Here is a 15,503-nt window from a genome sequence, read left to right as displayed (position 1 = left end):
AAGAAAACAAGCTTAAGTCAGGTTTGGTTCTAATTTTTGCATGTGTTAGAATGAAAAAAAAAAATTGAAGAGAATAGTATTATTGGCTTGTTTGGTTCTAGAGATACATCATTTAAGATATCATTAATGTAACTTCAGAAACTTCTGTCTTTGACTTTTCAGGCTTGATATCTCTATCACACTACTGAGCCAGCTTAATAAGTGAGCACACACACTCAGATTAAAAATTAAATGAATTGGAAGAAAACTAGGAAGAAAAGAAAGGGAGGGAAAAGGAAAAGAAAGGAAAGAGAAAAAAGAATAAGAGAAGAGCAATCAAACATGATGTTTATTCACTTTCCAATGGTCTGGGAGAATCCCTTCAGCTTTATCATACTCAGCACCTCCCCCTCTCTCACACACTGCAGATGAATTGAGCAGTGTATGTATTTTTGAGTCCCCCTCTCCCATTTCCAGTTTGACAGTCAGTGGATCTTATGGTCATAATCCATGTTGAAAAAATTTAAGTCAGTATATACAGAGTGTTCGTTACACCACTGTGCGCAGTGGTAGAAGTGGAGCTTTTTCCTAGGTCTGCTGGCTGGCACCCTGACTGCTTGTTTTTATTTGTGGCCTTGCCATAGGATTTTTGTGTGTTTGAGAATAAGCCAGTTTACCACTCTACCTCCAAGTCTTTCAGCTTTAAAATGCAACGCAACCTCACCATGAGACTTAATTAGGGTCCAGAACACTTTGGTTAGAATCAATGACAAAAAGAGGCTTTTGACCTCACTGAAGGTTAATAATAGGATCTTCATGTCTGTAAGGCACTTTAAGAAACTTGGATGAAAGGTGAAATAATTTAATAAGGGACATCAACAAAAAAGTCACTGGATTCTGAGCTTGCTGAGTTTGCATTGCATGTGGTCTGTCTGTAGATGCAGAATAATATTAAGAGGTAATTACTTAACTTTTTCAAAATGGGGCTGCAGTGGGAAATATAAGTGCTAGGGAGGTCTGGTTTTTATGCACAAAATATGTAGCAGCAACAACTTTATGATCATTTTGTTACAGCTCTTAAAATGAACCGGTGTGCTAGACTTCAACCTGGTTCCTGTTCTTTTTTTTTGCTTATCTTGCATGCATATATTAAATGCCTTCCTGGAACAGACAAAATGCTCATCTAACACTGGAAGCTTCTCTCGTTTTTTGAGAGAGTTGGGAATCTGTCAACCAGGATCATTTCAGAGCAAAGTCCATTGTTTAGTAAATACTGTCAGGATCTCCATGACCACAGAGGAAGATAGTGATGTATTTGCAGCCTTATAGGTTTTAATTTTCTCCTTAATTTCACTTTACCTGGAATCCTTTAGTTACCAATCTCCAAAAGTTCAGCTGATCAACATCTGGAAATAAATGAATAACTAGATGCACTCAAACCAGAAAAGCAGATTGAACTTGGATGAAATTTTAATTTTAAGTGTATGTCTTGGACTGCTACCAGAAGCCCTTTAGAATGTCATTGTTCTTTGGGGGAAATTTGAATGCGGACAAAAAGACCGTTAATAAATGCTGTCAAAACATCTGTTAAAAATCTGCAAGTTACAAAATATGCATTAAAAAGATAATTAAATAAAGATGGTACAGTTTAAAGCTCTTCATTTTCTCATTTGTAAAGTTCATGTGGTAGGTTTAGGCCAGGTATACCTACTGGCAAATAGCTGGGTTTTTATGTTCAAGGAGATGGAACAAAGACAAAGACCAACCATTACCTCCACTCCCTTCCCCAGTTCATATTTAGAGTGTACAGGAAGATGTTTTCCTTCTCTGGAGAGCAGAGGAGGGAAATGGCAGTTGTGAGCAAGAAAAAAAGGACATTGCTGTTCTGCTCAACTAAGAGGAATGGAGAAGAACTCTGCCCTTCTCTTCTTCCTAAGGGATCTGCATCCCCCTCTACTTAAGATCAGTGTGTGTCTGCTCCTTTCCAAGTATACCTAGCTGGAAAATAATAATATAATCTCGCTCCCTTTTTCTTGGCTGAAAAAGGTTTTAACTCTGCTGGTTGGGATGTCTGCCTCAGGCCCACTCTGCACCTGTGCTGGGTGCTGAGGTACTGGTGGATCCTTTCTGCTCATCCCAGGGAACATGACTGCTGCAGGGACCTTAAGTCTTGGGTGAAACATCCCCAGATGGCTTTGCCTGTGAATATTCAGGAACTTTTGAACCAACCTTCTGGCTAAAGACACACTGCTACTTAGAGATGTAGTCCCCTAAGCTACTTGAAATAAAACCAGTAAGGGTACCTATCCCCCCATCTTCCCACTGTTGATTTTTGAGTTTTGGAGACTGTATTTTTCCTTTATGAATTTGTGTTTTGTGAGATTATGATGATGACTGCTGCCTGAAAAACTAAATTTGGCTTACTGACAGCATAGGTCTTATCCTGCCTTAGGGATTGCCTCTATACCTGTATGTTGCCAGCCCCTGAACTGTAAAGGCATCTCTGGAAGCATGTCCTTGAGAAGGAGCAGCCTGGCTGGGATTATAAAGGAAATAGTAAAGGGCATTTCAGGCAAAATAGATACAGCCCAGAGTGTACTTAAAATGGAGGTGGTTTATGCAGTTCACTTTTTGTTGTGATTGACAATGTTTTGGGAAGACTCTGGCCTGCAAACTCACTGAGCTAACACCATATCAAGGATAAGGGGCAATGTCCAAGTGAATGCTCTTGTAGTAAATCTAATTTCTAACCCAACTACAGCCCAGAAAGGACCAGATGGGGTCATCATTCCCAATAACTACTGTGACTTCTGCCTCGGAGGCTCCAATATGAACAAAAAAAGTGGCCGGCCTGAGGAGCTTGTATCATGCTCAGACTGTGGGCGCTCTGGTAGGTGACTCCTTCTTGCATCTTTCTTGTACAATGGCATTTGTGTGATTTGGTTTTTGCACCTTCTGAAGGTGTTGAAGAAAGGCAGCATATTTGAGAAGGGATAGAAGATGGAATCTCACCTCTTCTCTGTGTTTGTGGGAAAGGATGACTGAAAATTTTTTTATAATATAAACCCCATTGTTGGATTCACATATTTAAGCTAATGGAGTCTTATGAAATAATGAAGTTTTAGTTTATTTATTGGCTTTTGGGAACATTGGTACATGTACTAATTGTTCTTCACATGGAAGGAGAAAATCCTATGACAATTTTACAGAATGGTTTCTGTCTTTAAATGGTGTAATTACAACTATAAATTACTTAGAAGATTTATGAAAGTTGCATGACAAGCATTCCCATTGATTACACATTTCATGCATTTCTTCATCCAAAAAAGAAAGAGGGAGAAAATTACAGGGTAGGTATGGGGCTAACTGTCAAGAATTATCCTCTTACAAGATGACTATCATTAGTTTTGTTTAAAGAGGTTTTTATTTCTCCCTTTCCTTCTCTCTTTTTGAATGTAGACAATTGTGTCTTTCCCATTTTGAGTTGTCTTTATTTTTGGGCTGTTGTTTTCTTCCTTCCTTTCTTTCTTTTTTTTTTTTTGAAAATTTTATACCAGCTGAACAGTTATTTATAGCTCACATAGGAGGTAGTGGTGGTGGTAGAGGGAATTGGAAAACCTTTAACAACTGCATATTCCAGCACTGGTCCAAGTTTCCACTTGTGATATTTTTGTTTTGTGGTGATACTAGTGGTAATAAGATGGTGATATAGAAATTTGAAAACCAAGGAGGCCTTGAAATTCAGTACGAATGCTGCTCCTTCTACACTGTAGTCACTGAAAGATGTCTGTTGCTTCATGGCTGAAATGTGATATGGAATGTTCTCATGCCAAGGAAATGGCTTTTTTATGCTCCTGCTGAAATTCATAGTAAGCCTATTACCACATTCATTGGGAGAACGATTAGACTCTCACTGAAATTGCCTTCTGTAGTTGTTGTGACCTCAGAAGACATTCTGAAATGATACTGGTCACCAGAGGATCAATGGCAACTCCTTTGGTTTTCTGCAGGGGCATCCTTACGAATGCTGTGCAGTCAGAGACATGAACCTTTTAGTGTACATGTGATTGCTTCTAATAACTGAAGGGGAAAGTCCATGGGGTCTGTGGTGCCATCTTGGAAGATTATTGCCCTTCGCCTTGATTGTTATATTTCAATATAACTAATTTCAGCATTGTCCTGATATGGTACAGTGAGATGGAGCCATATTTTATTGCTACTTAAACATTGCTATGGTGGTTATATCAGATTGCAACACAAATACATTAATTCCCTTGATTCCTTAGTGTGATAGAACAAGTAGATCAGCCTGTAGCCTAAACTGTGCCAAATCAGTTCCATCAAATGCTATCCTTGTACAAATTCTGACCCACTTGGGTCATTCATAGGGTCTGCAATGCTGTGACTGATGTGTGATGAAAGTCATTAAGGTATAACCACACACTAATATCTAAACTAAAACAATGAAACCTCTTTGGTGTCTGCCATCTTTCTCTTTTATAATAGTGGAGAATATTTTCATTACACTGAAAAAGAGGTCATGGAAATTATATTGCTTCTTCTGTTCACAAAGTCAGTAAAATCACATTTCTACAATATGGTTTATCTGCCAGTTATTTTGTTATATCCATTTTATTTTTTGTGAACAGGATTTACTTCTTTCTGTCTCAAGCAATGCAGTGTACTTGTTATGTGGCTGCTTCATGTAGCTGGAGCAGGGACCCAACAGTTGGTTGCTACTGTTTGTGAATAACAAAATAGCTGTTCCCTAAAATCTCACACTTCAATTTTGCTGGGGCACAAGAGATATCTTTTTCTCTACCATCCCTAAAGAGGGAATTTGAAGGTCATACTATTAATCACAGAAAAAGTTTGTCTGGGAGAGAAAACAAACCTCAATTTCACAGATTTCAGTATATGACTTCTCTTTTTAGGAGTCTTCTTATGGTTGTTGTTGCCATTATTGGTATTGTGTGGAGAATTTCCTGTTCCATCTTGAAAGTTGGATTGACTCACACAAATTTGAACTTTCCAGTGTTTCCCAAGATGGGTTACTTCTCTGTTGTTTTAGTTGTTGACCTGTATATATGGGGTTTTCTTTATTTTTGAAGGATGTGCCATGAAATTTGTATTAAAGTGTTGGTTTAGGTTACTTTCACTTAGTCTTCAAAATGTATTTAATTTTGTCTACAGAGGAGGTTCTTTAGCATCAGGTGAAGAACAGGGATAAAAAGTAGTCCTGAGGTTGATCAGGCTTATCTAGTGGCTTACATTTCCATAGCAGAAAATTTGTGACTGTTGATGCCGTTGTGCTTAGAGCTAACAGTGTCTCATTACTTACACGGTCTAAAAATATTTAAAATTGATCTAAGTAATCATGAGGAAATATTTTACTGTCTTTTGAAGAGCGGAAAACATGATTAACCCTTTCGCTGCTGTAGCTATGGGCACCTGTGGTGTTTGTAGATTTTTTCTTGGAAAGAGAAACTGATCCTTTGTTGTTTTTCTTACTGCAGTTCTACCTATGCTGTGTTGTTGGGGTGCGCGGGCGCATACAAGCACACACCTATGAGCTTGATAGTCTGACTTGCTTAATGATAATGAAAATGATGAAAAAAATGATGATGATGATGATGCCTGTTGCTTAACCCATGTGCTGATATATTCATCATACATGTCAGCTCATTTGGGAAGAGAAGGCAGGAGGGACGAAGCAGCGCCAGCACGCACTACGGAGGACTTGTTCGGTTCCACGTCAGAAAGCGACACCTCGACCTTTCATGGCTTTGACGAGGACGATGCAGAAGAGCCTCTCTTGAGCCGAGGAGGTGGCTGTGGTGGCAGGTCTCCCTCTGCAGACAAAAAGGGCGGCTGCTAAAATAACTAAAAAGACACAGAAACTCTGAGCTGTCCTTTTCACTACTAAGATTATGATTACATTTTTCATTTTTCTAATTTTAGGTCCTCTTGGGTTTTTGGTTAGTTGGTTTTTTCCCTCCTCCTTTTTTTTTTTTTTTGGCTTTTTTTTGGTTTTTTTTTATTTTTTTGGTTTGTTTGTTTGTTTGTTTTTTATGTTTTCCCTGTGGGGTGTACACTGAAAGCACAAGCATTCAAAACTCTTGACAACTACTTTGAAGAGACAGAAGGTTTTTGATTTTCCTGTTTTGTTTTTTTCTTTCTCTTTTTTTTTTTTCATTTTTATTTGGTTTTATCACACCTCCCCTCCTTCTCTTTCTCTTTAGAAACATAAAAAGTGGATTTAATATTTTTTTTAATAGTGAGCAGAGTTGATTTTCTTGTCTTTTAATATATATATATCAGCAAACCACAAAAAATACAGATGGGTTGGAGAACAGAAAGTAAACCCAAATAGTTTTTTTTAATTATTATTATTATTTATATATTCTATGTATTATTAGAAAAACTACTTTTTAAATAAAAAAAATAGAAAAAAAAACAACAAAAAAGCAATGGATGTCTACTTGATAATAGAACTGTTACTAGAGAACCACTGTGGGCGGACTCTATCAGGGGATAAGGAAACCCTTGATGTGATGGCATCTGCGTCTTGAGATTTTGCACTTACTGTAGCATGTGAAGTCTGGCTCTTCTCACACATCTGCTACGCTACAGCCTGAAAATACAAGCGGCACCATTGAAGACCATGGCCTTGGGGAACACATTTCCATCTCCTTTGGACACCTTTACACTCAGTAAATCTCCTCTGTGCATCCCTTCATGTCTTCCCCACACCGTTCCACTTTTTTTTGCTTTTCCTTCACCCTTCACTTGATGGACAGCAATTTCCAAGCATAGGGATGGCATATGAATGGCAAGTCATAGACATCACAGAAAAAACAAAACGAGAAGCAGAATCCTGGAAGAAATGACATGGAAAAATACCTCACCTGTACTTTTCTTTCCATTTTTAAATTTCAATTCACAGCATTTTTTCCTGTGTTGCCCTGTTTTTTCTCTCTGTAGTGTCTCACGAGACACTTTATTTGCTTTTTAATGGCTTCTTTTGAAATAAACCAAAGCAATACTAATTAAAGTTCCGAGGGCAATGGAGAAGAGAGTGACTCCCTTCCCAGCGACTTTCCCAGAAAGGAGGAAACATGCAGCAAGATTTGAAAGGTATGTCTGAGCTGAAATATCTTTCACTCAATTGTGCAATTTCTTGCCCTGGCTTTTCAGCAGACCCCTGACTGAGCTTTGTTGTAGCAGAAAGTCCCATGAATTAAATTGTATTATATGTATGTGCCACATTCATGCCCCGGTGAAACTAATGGAAGTTTGTGAGAGCAGGATCCAGACTTGCGTACAGTCAGAAGTGATGCAAAAGGAGTCAGTGTGTAGTTATGTTTTGCTGTCCCAGTGCAGGCAAAAATCTCCCTGGAGCAGGGGCAAGGTTAAGTTGTAAAAATCTATTTTTACTGATGGACATAATGCAAACAGGGTGAAATCATGACCTGATTTAGAGCAAAGGCAAAAGAGACATTTCTCTGGATAGTGCCTAATCCTTAAACTGTAGGTGTGTGTTATTGATATCAGAGTAAAAGTCTTAGCCTTGCAATAAGGAATTTGGATATGTACAATGGAAACAAGCCAGACCAAATGGACTCCATTTTTTCTGCTTCTTTGCTAGAATAGTCTGTCTGTGAGAGCAATTTCAATGCCCTCCCCCACCTTCCAACCTTGTAGAAAAAAGAGAAACAATTCAGTCTCTTGAATTTTTATTGTTCTCTTTAGACATGGAATGAGCAGTGGCCAAATTCTGCTTTTAGGTATACAGGCATAAATCCAGAATATAAGCTAACTGATATCTAGATTACATTAATAATCTGCCTTCAGATGCTGTTAGAAAACATTACAAATACGTCTGTATATGTACATCAAAGGACAGTGCATGCCAGAGCCATGCACACTTGCCGGGGGAGAGCCTTGTTTAAGATTTCCCCATTTTGATAATTCCTTTCTGTTGCTATTGTGTTACTCCTGATTTATTATAATCAGTCAAGTGTCAAATCAATTATATTTTGACATAATGCTGTCAATGAGAGGTGTACTTTAACTGAAAAACATTCATTTCTTCCACAACCAGTCCTTTTTTTCTCTGAAATATTGCAAGATAAATAGATAATGTTTTGGTACTCTTCTGTATTTACTAAAGCTCAGTTCTTGCAGCACCTGAATTAGGTAGCTGAAACCTATCCAAGTACATCTTTCTGAAGAACTCCCATCACTGCAGAACAGGCATACTCTAAATGGAGTTTTTCCAAGTGGAGTCCTTAACATTGTCTTTTGTGAACCATGCCTAATGCATTGTGGGCTCTTTTGGAATACAAACAATAATCAGATGCCCATAACTCATTAAGTCTTGAATTAGTTTCACAAATGCAGTTACTATAACAATGCATACAGTCTTAATCCTTTTGCAACCAAACCACCCATCTTTGTGGGTGTGCTACAACTGGGTAGCACAGTACTCTCAGAAAGAAGCCACAACAGCTCATGAAGTGCATAAAAATTGCTAGCTGACATTTATTACAGATAGCGTAGAAAATATCCTCACAGTTATCTATCTCATTAATGTGCATATAGATGCTCACTCATTCAATATAGTCTTAAAAGACCAAGTAAGATAAAATTAATTCACTTTTATGTAGTGATAGTAGTTCTTGGATTCCTCAAGATGCCTTATGAGATTGAGATAAGCAACATGAGTTTAGTCCAGCAGGTTGAACAGTGTGGTGCTGACCATAGGAAGGAATTGATCATAGCAAGGAAATTAGGATGTAAGTTGGTAGCTAAAAAAGTACTTGTTTAAGCTAGGTTGTAAAGTAGAGTTAATGGTGAATATGGCATGGAGTGCTAATATAGAAAGAAAATATTCTCAGCATATGTAGTGCTGGAGTGAAGGCTGGGAACAAGGAAAGAAGGTTGGTAGTTCCTGAGTTGAAGGAAGGTGAAAGCAAAGCAAAGGGGCTGCTACACAAGACCCTCTCATGAGGGGAAGATGTTAATGAGGCAGAAAATATATAGGAGAATGTTTCATAAGTGCAATTAAAAAAAAAAGAAAAGAAAGTACGCTGACACTAGCATAACCAACTCAGAAATGAGAGAACTGCACAGTATCAATTGTATCTTAAAAGGGCACATAGGTCCCAAACCAAACTAGGGAGCATTAAAAAAGTTTGCAATGTGAGTTCTGTTTTGTAACTAAACATTTTCTTTGAAATCAGAATGAATTGTGATGCTTTTTACTCCCCAGTGATTTCAGCAGTTCGATGAAACTTTCTGTTCTTCATAAATTCTTCAAAGTTGTAGCCCTTCAACTAATCACAACCCTGGCTATTCCAGTTCTCCTCCAGAGATGTCCTTCTTATTACAGGAAGGTTGGCACAAGGCTTTCTAAAGGGTCTCCTGAAACACATGTTCCCAATAAACCACATACCAAAACAAGACAACCCCAATGTGAAACGTGAACAAAGGGGTGTTTCATTTCAGGCTGTCAATGCAGACTTTTCTGTGTTAAATCATACAAGCTGACTCCTCAGGCACCTTTCCACTGCTCCATACTGAAGGATCTTAGAAAACACACATAGTTTCTGAAGTTGTCCTCTGCTAACTCTGATTCACAGATGGGAGCAGGAGAATAAAGGAAGTGGCGTGCTGCTTAAGCAGCTGATAAGGGACAAGAAAGGCTAGATGGAGTGGGCACTGATTCTTAGCCTATTCCCTTTTGAGGCATTTAATTAGTTGAAATTTTAGCAGGGACAGACCTCAGCTCTTCCACAAAAACAGTATAAAATTTCAAGCATGATATACATTGAGAAATTTTTAAGCAAGTACAGGATTCTGACGTTAAAAAGTAAAAGGAGAAACAGGCATGGTAGAAGAGGAATGGAACTGAAATCTGACTTGCTTCACTTTGCATCTCTTCCCTTCACCTAGACACCCCCCAGTTTTGTGGGCTGTATATTTATTTCTTGAATATGTAATGGTGCTTGGAATAACATGGTATGTATGTGGTAAGGTCATAAATGATGAGCCTAGGCTGCTAAAGCAAGGGCCAGAAAGAACTTTACTTCTGACTTCAGAAGGATTACCACTGGGCTTTCTTAGCTATTGCTTTTATTGAGTGAAACCTCTCTGTTAATACGCTTGCTGGTATGGTGTAGACAAGCTCTGAGATGGCCATTTGTTTCAGCAGAATGTGTTATTAGAGTCCCCTCCCCGCATTGTTTTGCCTTTGAGCTTTTACATTAGTTATTCATTTTGAGTTCCAGTTTGCCATGTTACAGACCTTAGCTTAGGCTCTTGATTGAAGACAGACTCAGTTTGCTGCCTGCTGATGCATGGAGGAAACAAGAACTGCACCCAGAGAGTCAGAGTCTGGACAGTGATGGGGCACCACTGTGTTCTCTCTTGCCTGCTTTGCCTTTCTTTGGTTAATTCTTGCAATGATATTTTGAGGTAGGCCCTAAAATAATAGTTCAAATACCAAAAAACTATGGATTTTTCAAAGCCTGGCTCTTCATGCAATTTGCCTCTTCCCCATGGCAAACAGTTTTACTGAATCAAATTCTCAAACAAACATTGTATTGACCCCACTGGGAGTCGTCTTATTATAAAAACTGCAAAATATGCCCAGTGTGTTTTGTGCTGCTATATTATGTAGATGTTTCCAATTAACACCCATTTTTTTTTCTTATTTATATGAAATTTGTAGCTATAAGTAAAGTATGAGGCACATGCATGAGTTCATGCTCACATGGGGTTGTTTTGACAAACCTCTCAGTGCGGGAGTTCAGCTGGGATGAGTTTTTGCTGACTAAGCCATTACAATAAACCCTACCAATCTTTGTTCTCTTTGCCATATAGCTACCAGTGTTGAAAAAACCCCCAACTTGTATAAATACCATACAATACTGAAATTGAGTCAGAACTATTTTGATGTCCCTGCCTGTATTTCTATGAATGCTAAGTTGCCAATTTCAGAGAAGGCAAGTGGCAATAACATTTAGGACAAAACACAGCTCTTGGGATTTCCAGGCCGGATAGCTCTGTTAAGTGGATGCTGCCAGTTCATATCTTTGACTTATTCTTTTATTCTTATCCTAAGATTTTGGACCTTCATTTAGTCTAGAACTGATATGACAGATGTGGGAAGCTATGGGAAGAGGCACTTGCATTTTGTGAAAATAAAGAAATTATTTTATTTGCTATCTAATCCCGCTCAGGATCTTAGCAGTATGTAACTTAGTTGATTCATGGAACAATTGCAATGAAAAAAGCAATCTTTCATTCTTTCCAGAGGCTGTTGCATTACTGCCACCCCATGTGTATCGTTTAGACTTCTGAAAATGTCTTTGGCATATACATGGCATATACAGCCATGCTGTATATGCTTGTGGCTCCCTACAAATAATTAGTAATAGAGGAAGGTAATTAGAGCAGGATTTCTTCAGCAAAGGTCTTAACCTCTACTGAGGAGACAGCTATCTAAGCTGAATGATGAAGGTTATTTAATAATGTTCCCAATAAGAAATATTGACAGTGTGCAGTGCCTTACTTTTCAATATGCTTTTTAAAATCCTATTTGTTTTCTTTGTGTTCATTTATGGCTTCCACAGTCAGTTGAAACTGAGTCTGTTGAACTATATTTTCAAGGAACTAGAATGCAAGCAATGTTGGAAGTTTGGTTTGTGCTGTTTCTGATTTTTTTTTCTGAACACATGCTTTTTTTGTCTGCTTGAGTTTGTTTAGTTTTACTTTGTATTGCCTTTCCCTCTGCAGTCAGCCCTGCCCTTGTGGATTCCAGCAGCCTTCAAGCAAAACATTTCAGAAGAAGACCGAGAGAAGCCAGGATGCTTTGATACTTCTTTCCTTGCCCTGAGTCTTCTGTACCTGAGTTCCATCTGGCACAGGAGTGTGGACTATGGGAAGTTAGCTGCCAACTTTTGAGAGAAGTTCTGGGGATGCCCTAAGCTGGTGCAATACAAAGAAGTTTTTTGAAGTCTTGATTTCACTTTCTTTTAAGTGTGTGTATAAACCCAGGTCAGACTGGAATTGATCTACAGTAGAACTGACTGAAAAACAAACAAACTGAAAAAGACAACTATTTTATTTATTTTGATATTTAAGAAAAAAGTGCTGAAGTTGCACAGTATTTTTGTTTGAAATACATTTTACTTCAAATTTTAAATGCAATTTTGTGAAGACATGAAATTTTAAAAAGCACTTACTGTAAAATAAAGACTGAATATTTACTTTAAGGAAAAAACTTTTTTAAAATAATGAAAATAAAGGTCAACTCTGCTCTCTCTCTTACTTTAAAGAAGCCATTCATACATGTGCTGGGTATCTTTGTTTTTTGAAAATTGGATGTGGTAAGTGAAGATTGTTCTGGTTTATTTTCTCTTTAATAATATTATCCTGTTAGATGCTTAAAACCTACTTTGCCGTACTGTGTTAGGCACAAAAACTGTTGGAGTAGTGAAGACCAGGCTCAGTGGTTGAATTTTTTTGTTACCAGATTTAGTGTCCGTTTCAAAGGACTGTCTTCTCCCAGTAGGATTGATGTGTCTCTTCTGCATGGTGAAAGAGGTTTGCTCTTGAGCAACTCTGTGAAATACTTCTGCTGAGAGAGGGCTTTAAGAATTGAAAACAACTCTGATCATTTTTTGCATTATTTTTTGCTTTGGTAATTCCACAGCTGATTGTGAGTTGGTTATTAAGGGAAGTATCTAAATGTTAGGTGCTCTTGGCATGGATCTTGCTGTCAAGGGTGATGTCATGTGTAGAAACTTGTGTATTTCAGCCCTTTCTGAAGTGGTAGTGGACTTTGAAAAGCATACAGGTGCAACCACACGTCTGCAATAAGCAACAGGGATTACTATGCAGGAGAAAAATATGAGTTCCCACAGCTGCAATCCTAAGTTGTCCTGTGTGGCAGCAGGGAGGGATGGTCACATCCCAAATTCTGAATCGTTAGGCATTTTCCCAGTGAAAAAGGAGGGTTTTGTTGGCCACCAGATCTGCTTGCAGTGGATAGCACAGGTCTGCTCAGTGTCATGTGTGATGCAATCTAGTAGGGATGCAGGATAGCCTCGTGTCCTAGGAGAAGAGTACTGGACTTGGCTCTGTCTGGCATGCCTGTTACAGAGGAGAAGCAAACTGAGGGCAAAGCACACCAACAATTATTGGGATTGACCCTCAGGGTTTAGGCAGAAAAAAAGTAGTTTTATTAATGTGGCTTACCTTGTCTTTCAGAATGAAAAAACAATGTCTACAAAATTGCATGCTGACTAGGTGAAGCTGACAGAAAACCTGATACTGTCTTGTGTTTCCTGCACATCTAGAATGCAAACTCACCTCACTGAGACGTTTCCATGTGTCAGTAGCAGCAGATTTTTTACTCTTCTCCCTTTCCCTTCTCCCACTTCTTCCCAGATTAAAACATAAAGTCAAAAATAACCATGTAAGGTTGTCCTGCTCAAACTGAATTAAATGACAATTTGTGTCCTAATTGGACTCTTTAGCAGGATGGGTTTGCTTTTCTCATGTTGTTGGTTTCTAAACATGCAGTGGAGAACTGCCTCTAGAGGAAAAAAAATAATTCATTTCATCAAAATATAAGACGCACAACTGTAATGAAGATTTGAAAACTGTAGGGTCTGTGTTCAGTTTGTGTAATATTCCTTCCAAATAAAAATTCTGCTTCTAGCATCCCTACTGTATATTCCTCTGTAAATATTACTTTCCCAAAGCAATTCCACAACATCTTTTTTAGTGCAAATAATCTTCTTTTAAAAAGACATTGTTGAGTAACATATATGTACATTTACTTTTCTAAGCTCTCCATTGTTTATAATACTCTCATTGAAGCTTAAAATAAAACTTCCTCCTCTATTGGTTTTGTTTCCCTTTTCCATTTTGTAAATGATGACTTTTGTCCCTGGATTTTGTTTTGTATTTCCTAATGAATCATTACATTAACCAAGAATTATCTTAATTTTTCTCTTTTACTTTCTCTTCTGCATTCATTGGACTGCAGAAAATGGTCCTGTTTCTTGCTATAGTGAAGGTAGGCAGGAAATAAAAAAGTCTTTCTGTATAGGAGTCATTATAAGAGTGTTTTCTATCATTTGGTGGTAATAGAGGATCTTCCTAAATGTGTTTGTATTTTAACAGCCTTCTTCATGAGATTAGTAGAGTTGCATTAAGGTAGTCTGAAGTCACAGGTGGAGTCTAAGCTATATGATAACTGTTTGTGTAGATTTTAGTGACATTGCTTTAAGGAGTCCTGCCCCTGCCTGTGCAGTTTCCAGTCCAACCACTGGAGAAACTGGAAGCTGTGGTTCCCTTTGCATTTCACAGTGCTGGCATGAACCTTCCTTTTCCCCTTACATGTATTAGATTAATGATGTGGCTGTATAGAATGAAAAGAGAAAGAGGAAATACTGTTTTAGATTAGATGCTATCTTTTTAGGAAACTCTGTGTGTCACCTCTTCCCTAATGTATTATTTTTTATAAAGCTCTGTTATACAGATGGACTCTTACCCGCCTGACTCTTAACATCTGTGTGTCGGAAGGAAGGAAGGAAGGAAGGAAGGAAGGAAGGAAGGAAGGAAGGAAGGAAGGGCTTGTGGCATCAGTGCACTGTCATCTCCCATTCTAACATCCATTGCCATTTTCATTGTCCTCAGTGTGATGATGCACAGTGCAGAGTGAGACATTTTTCCTAAGATAGCCAGGAGTGAACATGTATGTTGAAATTGGCCTTTATGGATGTCTGTCAGCACCTGGTTTAGATGAATGGGATCCTTCCCACCACAGCAGAGCTCTTGTTATAGGCTGTCAGATTCCAAGGAATGTCTCTACATAAGTCTTATTACTTTGAATATTTTTGTGCCCTTTTCTTTTCTCATTTTCTTTCTATTTTTTTAAAGCCACAGGCATGGAATTAGAAATGTTAAAGAAAAAATTTAGTTTTGCAGAAATTATCTGAACAGATAAGCCCCTGGACAGATTTATGCTGACATAAATAGATCTTCTTTTCCTGTTTGGAGAATGGCTCTTGCCAGTGAGACTGAGGGATGGCAGCAGGAGGGACTAAAAGTGTCTTTCAGCACTGCAGCAGTTAATGGGTGCCCCCAAAGCTGTGTTTCCCTGGACTGAGACTGAGCTGAAGGCCAGCAAGTCTGAAGGCTGGAATCCTGTTTTCTCTGGGTGGAGTGAAAACAGCATCAACTAATTTGCTTTGGCCTGAACTAAAATATTGCACTGGTTTAAGATTTATTCCAAATTTTTCCCTGCAATCAGAAAAAAAAAAAATCTGATTAAATTTGCATCTTGGATTTGTGAGCCCTACTTGTATTTAAATCCATCAGCCCATGGATGATAAAGAAAACCCATAACACTTTCTCTCTAAACCCAAGCTTTTAATTCTCATTAGCAATGGCATAGACCTCTCTGTACCCCATCCCATCCCTGGTGTTGAAGATGAATGAGTAAG

The 15,503-nt window shown here is 38.3% G+C and overlaps 1 protein-coding gene across 5 annotated transcripts in view; it reads left to right on the top strand.

Annotated features, from left to right (window-relative positions):
• DPF3 (double PHD fingers 3) overlaps positions 1 to 15,503 on the top strand; it is a 154,286-nt gene that overhangs the window by 123,081 nt on the left and 15,702 nt on the right. For 3 of the 5 annotated variants that reach the window (XM_041459917.1, XM_041459920.1, XM_041459916.1), the window contains one exon: positions 2,741 to 2,869. In XM_041459917.1, coding sequence (XP_041315851.1) covers positions 2,741 to 2,869 — 129 coding nt within the window. Of the gene's footprint in view, positions 1 to 2,740; positions 2,870 to 5,660; positions 5,968 to 15,503 lie in introns of those variants that run through there. The other 2 variants (XM_041459919.1, XM_041459918.1) reach the window with 1 other exon arrangement.

The sequence above is a fragment of the Pyrgilauda ruficollis genome, unplaced genomic scaffold (assembly GCF_017590135.1).
Source record: "Pyrgilauda ruficollis isolate IOZ18807 unplaced genomic scaffold, ASM1759013v1 scaffold14, whole genome shotgun sequence".
In the NCBI taxonomy this organism is placed as follows: domain Eukaryota; kingdom Metazoa; phylum Chordata; class Aves; order Passeriformes; family Passeridae; genus Pyrgilauda; species Pyrgilauda ruficollis.
This window is presented reverse-complemented; position numbering and strand designations above follow the sequence as displayed.